At 49.7% G+C, this 9,669-nt stretch overlaps 2 protein-coding genes and 1 long non-coding RNA gene across 4 annotated transcripts; 2 read left to right on the top strand and 1 right to left on the bottom strand.

Moving 5' to 3' along the window:
- Positions 1–22: 22 nt before the first annotated feature.
- POFUT4 (protein O-fucosyltransferase 4) lies at positions 23–5,199 on the top strand. 2 transcript variants are annotated; one of them, XM_074296818.1, is made up of 3 exons: positions 23–754; positions 1,139–1,734; positions 2,721–5,199. In XM_074296818.1, the coding sequence occupies exons 1-3, from the start codon at positions 23–25 to the stop codon at positions 2,878–2,880; spliced, it is 1,488 nt and encodes a 495-aa protein (XP_074152919.1). In that variant the 3' UTR covers positions 2,881–5,199. The 2 variants fall into 2 exon arrangements, with proteins under 2 accessions (XP_074152919.1, XP_074152918.1); XM_074296817.1 differs by having other exon boundaries at positions 1,112–1,734.
- LOC141558924 (uncharacterized) lies at positions 4,309–7,084 on the bottom strand. The gene is made up of 2 exons (XR_012487181.1): positions 6,964–7,084; positions 4,309–6,844 (listed from the first exon to the last, which is right to left on the bottom strand). It is a non-coding gene; the product is annotated as an uncharacterized LOC141558924 (long non-coding RNA).
- A 297-nt stretch (positions 7,085–7,381) lies between these two features.
- CHCHD1 (coiled-coil-helix-coiled-coil-helix domain containing 1) lies at positions 7,382–9,563 on the top strand. Its single transcript, XM_074296819.1, has 3 exons — positions 7,382–7,646; positions 8,346–8,464; positions 8,800–9,563. The coding sequence occupies exons 1-3, from the start codon at positions 7,523–7,525 to the stop codon at positions 8,911–8,913; spliced, it is 357 nt and encodes a 118-aa protein (XP_074152920.1). The 5' UTR covers positions 7,382–7,522; the 3' UTR covers positions 8,914–9,563.
- The last annotated feature ends 106 nt before the right edge of the window (positions 9,564–9,669 follow it).

Here is a 9,669-nt window from a genome sequence, read left to right as displayed (position 1 = left end):
CTCTGGTTGCGAAGAGCTGCGCATGCGTGTAGAGGATCTTTCCCCGCCTGGTGTTGAGGCCGGTAGGCCGAGGCCGGGAGGAGGCATGGCGGGCGTCGGCGTGGCGCTGGCTGCCGCCTTGATGTTCTGGGTGGGCGGGGGCGAGTCGGAACCCGGGGGTGAGGAATGGGCGGAGCCCTGGGCAGGTTCGGTGTTCCAGCCGCAGGCGGCGCTGGGCTCGGTGGGAGTGGCACGAAGTTCGGGGACGCGGGAGCCCGACGAAGGCCAGCTACCCGTCTTGTTGTGGTGGAGTCCCGGCTTGTTCCCCCACTTCCCTGCGGACTCGGAGCGCATCGAGTGTGCGCGCGGCGCGTGCATAGCCTCCCGGGACCGACGGCGATGGCGGGAGACGCGCACACGCGCGCTGCTCTTCTACGGTACCGACTTCCGCGCTTCCGAGGCGCCGCTACCCCGCCTGTCTTATCAGACCTGGGCGCTTCTACATGAGGAATCGCCGCTCAATAATTTCCTTCTAAGCCACGCTCCCGGCATCAGCCTCTTCAACCTCAGCGCCACCTTCAGCCGCCGCTCAGACTATCCGCTGCCGCTGCAGTGGCTCCCGGGGATCGCCTACCTGCGCCGCGCTGCGCCTGCGCTCCAGGAGCGTGCGGCCTGGCGCCGCCGCGGCTACGCACCGCTCCTTTATCTACAATCCCACTGCGACGTGCCTTCGGATCGCGACCGCTATGTGCGCGAGCTCATGCGCTACATTCCTGTGAGGGAACTAGATGAGGGGCGGTTCCGGGGACGGGCTCAGTGAAAAGAGGGGGTGGTTCTGAGGGAGGCTGAATCCGGGAGGAGAAGGGCGGTGCCCGGGAGTGTGGAATGTCCGGGAGTCTTGACGTGCGTGGCTGGAGAGGAGTGGGCAGGGCCGGCAAAGAGAGGTTGTTTGGGGGCGTGGGGAGCATAGTGAGGGAGGAGAAAGCTATCTTGAGGGCGGGGCCAGTGAAGAGGGCGGTTTGGGGGCGTGGTCAATGAGAAGAGGGGAGGGAGAAGGCGGTCTTGGGGGCAGGGCCAGCGGAGAGGGCGTGAGGGAAGGGGGGGCGGCCCTAAGCTTCTAACCGCCCCTCAGGTGGACTCCTACGGCAAATGCTTGCAGAACCGGGAATTGCCAGCCCGGCTGCGCGACACTGCCACAGCCACGTCGGAGGACCCCGAGCTCCTGGCTTTCCTGGCCCGCTACAAGTTCCATCTGGCCCTGGAGAACGCCATCTGCGAGGACTACATGACGGAGAAGCTCTGGCGGCCGCTGCACCTGGGGGCCGTGCCCGTGTATCGCGGCTCTCCGTCCGTGCGCGACTGGATGCCCAACGAGCGTGCCATCATCCTGGTGGACGACTTTGAGTCGCCGCAGCAACTGGCCGCTTTCATTGATTTTCTGGACCGGAACGATGCCGAGTACGCCCAGTACCTGGCCTATAAGCAGCCCGGGGGCATCACTAATCCGCTCCTTCTGGACAGCCTCGAGCAGCGCGAGTGGGGGGTGAACGACCCCCGGCAGCCCAGCTACCTGGAGGGCTTCGAGTGCTATGTCTGTGACCACGAGCTGGCCAGGCTGGCCGCCGAGAGGGCCCACGAGGCCGACCCCGGCCGCATCCCACCACCGCCTCTCCGGATTGCTCAGCACTCCCACATGGCCTGCCCTGAACCCAGCCCCGGTTTTGGGCGGCTGGAGGAGATCCCCGAGAATGACAGGTGAGAGGGGACTCTCCAGGCTCAGAAGAGGGAGGGGAGATCCCTTTGGCACGGGGCTTTAAGGGGGATTTTTGGAGCTAGATGAGGGGTGAGGTGGGAGAAGAGAGGGGATTCCAAGCTTGGTCAGTATCGGGCCTATTGCTCTTCAGTTGTGATGGGTCCTGGAAGGGCTTTGGGCCGGAAAGTGATCCAAGCAACAGTTTACAAAAGGAGAATCTGGTAGCTGTATTGAGCAGAGCGAGCAGGAAGACCCAATTGTGAGGCCACTGCTCCTTTGGTCATGTGATAACATGGACTTGAGATGGGGTGGGAAAATGTAAGGGCCACGTGGAGGGAACTTGGGATGCTGAGAACAAGATGCTACCCATATTAAACAAGCACTTGAGAGGCAAGGTCACAGCTAAGGAACGGCTAGTGCTGGACTACTCCACAATGTCACAGTAAAGTCTCCCTTGGTACTATGTGGGTGGCTACTGCCTTGGGCAGCTACTGGCAGGTGAGGACTGGTTTTAAGAAGCTGTTACTGATGATTGAAGAGTGGAGGGGCTTCTAAGTCCAAAGGTCTTGTCTTGTCACTACTGTATACTTAGTTCTATGCTAGGATGGACCACAGGAAGGGTAGACAGTTGGGCGTGAACGATTGAGGAAAACAAGCCACAGGGGACAGGTACTTGGAATTAAAGCATTTTGAAAAACCAAGGTCCTTGGGAAAGCAAGCACACCTCTCATAACCCAGTTCCACCTGGTTTGCCAGGACACCCAGTCTGCTCTGCTGTGTGATTGTGGGTGTTTTCTTTTGCATGTTTCAGGGATTTCAGGCCATGTGGATGACTTCAGGTGATTTTCCTACTGATATTGGGTTTTCTACCTTTCTGGACCAGACCAATGTGTATCTAGTATTAACTTAGGTACTCACTGGCTAGCTCCACTGCTATGATTCTAATCTACCAATAACTCCATAATTCAGTTCTCCTTTGATGTTTCAGCTGGAAAGAGATGTGGCTGCAGGATTATTGGCAAGGCCTGGACCAGGGTGAGGCCCTCACCACTATGATCCACAACAATGAGACACACCATGGGAAGTTTTGGGATTACATGCATGACATCTTCCTCCGAAGGAACCAGCATCTTCAGCCGCCTACATGAGTGCCCTTGGCTGAGGTGGGAAAGAGTCTGGGAGGAGATAGAATCTTTTCTATTTTGTGACTTAAAGGGACACACATCCCCCTCAGATTCATACTGTCAGGCTATTTAGCATATGGTTTCCAGAAAAGTCCCTCTACCCTCTCAAGGAAGAAGAAAACAGAATTGTTTATTCTATGGCATACTGGTGGAAGGTGAAAGCTGCACTCTGACTGGTTTTATTTAGAGAACTGATCCCTAGGGTTAAATGGCCATGACGACTCAGTTCTCCAAACTTTTCATCTTCTCAGATCAGATCTATGCTAACATCCCTAAGTCTAAAATGTTAGAATTGTAAGGAACTTAATAACCTCTCCCTGCCCTCCATAGCCATACTTATTTTTTTAAACAAATTGAAAAATCGAGGGTTAGGTGAAATAAGCCCAATTTTAGAGTATGTTAGTGAAAGACTAAAACTGGATCTTCTGAGCCTCAATTGAAAGTTCCTTCCTCAATATTACTCTGCTTTAGATAATATAGTGGAGAGAATCTTCTTGGAGTCTCTGTAACATTAAGATATACAAAGAGGCAACCAGTCAACCAAAAAACAATCTTTTGTTGGCAATACATGGCCTTCTGCTTTTGCCTGCTGCTCAGCAAATTTTTTGTTACATTTTTGCATGCTGCAAAGTCATTTTCTTCTCTAAAGAATCATGGAAAGGATACTAAAGATGCTATCTTTTGAATACCTTACATTCTAAAGCATATTCCATTCCAAGTGGATGGGATGGTTTGGTTTGCTGCTTTCAGGTGAAAAGTTTTGTCTTCTCCCAGCCATACGGTGTTAAGAAGTGGAAACATATCTATTGACAATGCATTTATTCAGGCTAGCTATTCAGAATGGAATAAAGCCAAAGCACCAAGCTAATGGGGGATGAGAAGACAAGAGATGGTCACCACAAGTGGCTGGGTAAATAAAAAGCTATAGTCAGTCAGCATTGGGGATACAGCCAAACCCACTTAAATCACTGTGGTTTGTTGTATGCACAGCCTGACTTCCTCTGGGCAGGAAGACTATAGGCCTTTTCTAGGGCAACAGAGCAAATGTCCATTGAATCCTAGCCACAGACACAAAAGATTTTTGTGCGTCTTCATTAGTGAATTTATCCTTGTATTTGATAGCTTTCATGCCATCAGTCTTGAAGCTATGGTCCCTACACATCCACTCACCAGTATTATCAAAATCTTTTCTGAAATTTGTCCCTCCTTTTGCTAGCCTAAGTCTTCTAGCACTAACTGTATCTTGAAGTGATAAAAAGGAATTTTCTTTGGTGCTTAGAAAAGCTATGAGTCTTCACACATTAGTGCACACAAAAAAAGCTGTGTAAGCTGTCTTTGGGCATTCTATCAGAAAGCTCAATAAGGAAAGGCGATTCAAAGGAAATGAAATTACCATTAACCAAAGCTTTTACTAGTTTCCCATTTAAAACTGGCACTAATCTGGGCAGTAACAAAAGAAATTAAAGGTAGCCCATACCCTGTGAATTTACAACTTTAGAAACAGACATATAATATAGGACATATATTAAACAGAGACAAAAACTAGTTTGGTATTTACATGATGTGCAATAATAAAGGACAGATGCTTTTTATTAGGATGGTAGGGAAGGTGCTACATTCATCCCTACTATCCTTTCTAATTATACAAGTGTGTAACAGCACAGTTGTACCAAGTGGGTCAATCATTAGGGAATCTTCCGTAGCTTTTCTATTTTACTCACTGCTAATAATACATAGGAAAGAAAGCATAGCACTGACCATTTTATGTGGCCAGTGTGGAAATTAGTGAAAGTGGAGTGGGACAACACTAGTGAGTTCTTGTGAGGGTTTCACTTTCCCTATGGAGGACCAGGCCAGTGTGAACTTTATCCCATTTTGAGGACTTGAAATGCTAGTTATTTTTCCTGATTTACTAGTTGCCTTCAACAATAGAGCATAAACCTGATCTCAGATTTGTCTCCTGCACAGTTAGAGATTTACTAGTTATGTGGTCTGCCTTGGAATCAGTGTCATTTCAGATTGCTTTGCAGTAAGTACTGCCTTCATTATCATGACTTTAATTATTTTATATTATAATCTCAGGTTCAGTTTTGTAATAAAATGCTTTTATACTTCTCAAATATTTTTATATGTATTTTTGGACAGGCAATCGGGTATATTAATGGTAAAATGGAGATAGACATGTCTGAGAAGAGCGTCAAGAGTATTTTCTTTGCCTATGAAAAAAAACTTTTTTGTGGCCAGGACATCACATAAATGTGATTAATTAAAAATGTATTGGTATATCTGTTTTTGTGTTGCCATAATTTCCCCAGAGACTGATTTTTGATAATGAACACTTCTTAGGACCAAAGATTTAGAGCTGGAGATCATCTAACTCATTATCACCCTCATTTTACATTCCCAGCACATCCCCCTCAGAGTCACACTGTCAGCAGCTATTTAGTATGTGGTTTCCAGAAAAGTCCCTCTACACTCTCAAGGAAGAAGAAAACAGAACTGTTTATTCTGTGGCAGACTGAATAGTCTGAAGCCAGAGAGATTTGTCAGACAAGGATGTATGAGAGTAGAAAATGGAATTTGGTCTTCTTATTCCCATTCTAAGCTCTTCCCACTGCCCCAAGGGACCATAAAGATTTTGAACTTGTTCAAAGATTTTGGAGGAGATGTGATGAATAAATGTCTAAGAAAGATTGAGCTCTAAACTAAAAGGTGATTTGAGTAAGAATGGAGTGAAAGGGATTATCAAATTTAAAGTTATTGAGCATTTATCATGCACATTGCAATGAAACAAAGCTATTTTTTCTCTTCAGAGAGAGAATTAAATTAGGAGACCTCCCAATCAATGAGCAGATCTCTTTCCCAGAAAGGAAAATATAGGCACAAAGAACTGGCAATCTGTTCCCTTGGAGCATGAGAATACAGATCAGATACTAGAGTTTCTAAGAATGGCCTTTCCTGGTCCAAGAGATAGATATCAGCTGAAGCAGGAGCACATGGCAAGAGGAGATGATCTGTACAGTGACTTCTTAGGCATCCCCATCCCAGAATCTAGAGCTTTCTAATCAGAGAAGGGAAATTTCCTAGGCAGTGATTTCCAAGTTCAAAAATTCCTACACTGGAAAGTGGAGGGATCAGACCTTCTAGGAAAAGAAATGATTACTCACCCTATTCTTGAACAGCATTGGCCTTGGAGAAGAAAGAGAATCGCCCTTATGGCTCCTGCTAACAAACTAGTCCTAGGAGTGGAAGATACTGACGTGGATACTTTGTTGTTCACGTACATACTCTGCCGGTCCACCAGTGGGAAGACTGTGCTTATGTACTATGACTTAACAGTTCTAAGAAGCCTTTTTCTCTTCCAGAGGAGTCCAGGCTTCCAGAAATTCTCCCAGAAAATCTCTATTTAAAAGATAAATTCACTGGAATTTGGGGATCATTGTGTTTTATGCAAGTCCTTTGTGTTGCCTGTTTTTCCATCCCCACCCCCATGTGAATTGAAATTAAGGTTACACTACCCAATATGTATTTATTAAATTTCATGTGTGCAGAGGCTAGCAACCCTATTCATATTTGGGAAAGCTTACACACAAAGTATAAACTCTGAACCGTATTGGGAGTTTTTCCGGATTAACTCTAGTCTGGGGAACCGAGCCAAAAGCAGAGACTAACTCTGGGGACTAGTTCCGGAGACCACCGACCCTCCTCTTGTGAGGCTGGGACTATTTAGGGCCCTGGGACACTGGTGATACACATTCTAGTGAGGAATACAACAGAAGTGTAGACTTGAAGGAGTGAGCACCAACCTCCGGGGGAATTTGGAGAGAGGGAGGCTGCCTGGAGCTGGTTAAGCGTCCAAGCCTGAAATCGTGTGAGAAACGCCCGAGTTTAAATCCAGAATGACCCTTAACTAGGTGTGTTGATTCGCCTACGGAGAGAAAAGGAGACATCAGCGAAGCGCTCCGCACGTCACCCCATCTCGGGGGCCCGACTGCTCGGGCCCCTCCCCGGGCTGGCGGCACGGGCTGACCGAGGCGCGACACTTACGCTGCCTCCCACTAAGCGACGGGGCGGCTAGTGGATGGGGCGCCCCGGGGCACGCTGGGAACCCTGCGAGGGGCTCGCTGTGGGAGGGCTCGGGTGGAGCCCGAGGTGAGGCGGCCTCTGGATCTCCGACTAGCATTCGGGACAATCTCCCGCTTCACGGGGACCAGCCGGCTGCGGTTTCGCCTCCCCAGCCAAGAGCTCACAGCGCCAGGGCTCAAAGCGCACCGGGTCCAACGCGATTCTCCGGTCCGGGAGGTCCGCGAACTGCTCGGCTCCCGCCCCGCCCACACGCGCATCCGTCGAACCTAAGGGGAAACTGAGGCCCGGGGGAAATCCCGCAGGGAGCGGGCGGCTGAGGTCTCCGGGCTCCGCAGGACTTGGGGCCTGCGGCTAGGACAGCCTTTCCCGCGGGCAGAATCTCCCAAGGCCGGGTGGGATCCCGGGAAAACTGCGGCAGCGCCAGTGACGAGACGTGCCCCGCCCCCAGCGTGCTCGGTGACGTCAGGTCGTCCGGCGAACTAGCGGTGGTCACGGCGGCGGCTGCCGGAGCCGGAGGGTCATGGCGCTGCCGAGCTTGCGGGGCCGCCTGGCGCGTCTGAACAATGGGAAGCGGCCGGTGCTGAAACCCAACAAGCCCTTGATGCTGGCCAACCAGGTTGGCGCGGGGCGGCGCGAACTCGGGGGTGAGTGCGTCACGTCCCGGCACGGGAGAGCGGGGCGAGCGGGGGAGGGGTCGGTTCAGGGAGAAGCCTGAGACGGCCTGCGCGGCTTCCAGGGCCTCCCGGGTTCCGAGGGGCGCCTCCGCAACCTGCCCCTCGAGAGCTGGGGCTCCTTGTTAACCTGAGCCTGGCCCAGAGTGACTGGGAACCCTGTGAGTGAGTGAGGCAGTGAGTGAAGCTAGCAGGGGAACCTGGGGGGAGGGAACGCATGAAGCTAGCAAGGGAACCTGGGAGGAAGGGAGGGAGGGAATGAATGAACCTGGGGGGGGGGGGCGGAACCTGGGAGGTAACAGATAAAGCTAGTGAGGGGTGAGAGAGGAAGGGAGAAAGCAAATGAAGCTAGCAGGGGAACCTGGGGGGGAGGAATGAAGCTAGCAAGTCTCTCTTTTGAGTGAGTGAATAAAGCAACCTGCTGAGTCTTTGAAGGATGCAGCAAGCAGGTTAACTTTTGAGTGTTCAAATGAATGAAGCAGGCTCGCTGGTCGGTGAGTGAATGTAAATGAAGCGAGCAGGTGAATCTGAGTGAATAAAGTAGTCAGTATTTGAGTAAGAAAGAAAGCAGATGGATAATTTGAGTGAATGAGTGACTGAATGGGTGGGGAGGGATGGTAGTATGAGGTAGGTGGGCACCCCAACTCAGGGATGCCCCCTGCCCCATTCCAGAGGCGACTTGTATAATGGAGATGTCCCTGGTGATGGCTTGCTGGAAGCAGAATGAATTTAGCGACACCATTTGTGCCAAGGAGATCAAAGACTTCTTTGACTGTGCTTCAAAGGCTGAGGTGACAGGGATTGCCCCTGGGATGGAAGGCGATGGCATGGGGTGGGATACCGGTCTGGGCTGGGGAGGGGACTAGCCTGTTCTTGTTAGACCCCCAAGGTCTCTGACCCTTGACAGGTGAGATCCAGTTGAAAAGGGAGGGTATCTCCCTATAGCAAGACACTTTGAGGTAGATGTGAAAGGTTTTGAGTGTTTCGGAGGAAGAGGAACAACCAAGAACAGATCAAAGTCCTTCCTTTCTCCCTAGAGTTGTGGGGAGTATGACAAGGGGGCTGTGAGTTTTAAGTCAGAGGGAATTTTGGGTGTCAACACTTTTCATTACTTTTTTTCTTATAGGCAGAGCGGAAGCAGAAGGCAAAACAAGACTTGCTGGGCACCTCTGGGAATTTGACTCCCAAGCAAACAAATAAATTGTTGGGGAGGTTTCCTAACATATCCTACATTATTTGAAGGTACTATGTAGCTTTTGAAGGACTGACCTCATGGAAGTAACTTGGTGTTTGGACTGAGTGGCAGAGGACATAGTCTTACCCCTGTGGGGTTGTGATTTGGGTGAGAGTTCAGCTTTACCCTGAAATAAAATCCTTACAAGAGAGCTTGGGCTGTGTTGTGGATGGAATACCCTTTGCCTCTCAACCCCGAACCCCAGCATTCCACCTTTTCCAGGGCCATTCATAGAGAATACTTAACCTGCCTTGGGAATGGACTCATTTTTTTGATTTCCTCAAGGTCGTTGAAGGACACAAGATGCTCAGAGGTGGAAGGAATTTAAAGCTCATCTAGTCTAGAGTTAATATTTGCTGTGGATGCCTCTTGTTATTGGAGCATGAGAGGCCAGGTTTACTTAAAGCCTTTTGTTTTCATGGCCATTCTTCACTACTGTGTACAGTGGGGGTGGGGGTGGGTTTGCAGCTTGGGAGAAAGTAAAAGATTTTGGATTTCTTACTGGTTCATGAGCCTATCAGTGGTGACTCATTCTGTCTTTCAGATTCCTACTATGTGAGACACAAACAGTAGACTGACATTTTATACTGGAGGTTCTTAGCCTGGGGTCTGTGAATCTGTTTTTTAAAAAATATATATTTTGATAATGATTTTAACATCTTTTGTTTCCTCTGGAATCTAATGTATTTGATTTTGTGCATTTAAAAACATTATTCTGAGGAGGGAGGGGATCATAGTTTGACCAGATTACTCTAAAGTTAA

The sequence above is a fragment of the Sminthopsis crassicaudata genome, chromosome 2 (assembly GCF_048593235.1).
Source record: "Sminthopsis crassicaudata isolate SCR6 chromosome 2, ASM4859323v1, whole genome shotgun sequence".
In the NCBI taxonomy this organism is placed as follows: Eukaryota; Metazoa; Chordata; class Mammalia; order Dasyuromorphia; family Dasyuridae; genus Sminthopsis; species Sminthopsis crassicaudata.
Note: the sequence above shows the minus strand (reverse complement) of the source record. Positions and strands in the feature narration are given on the sequence as shown.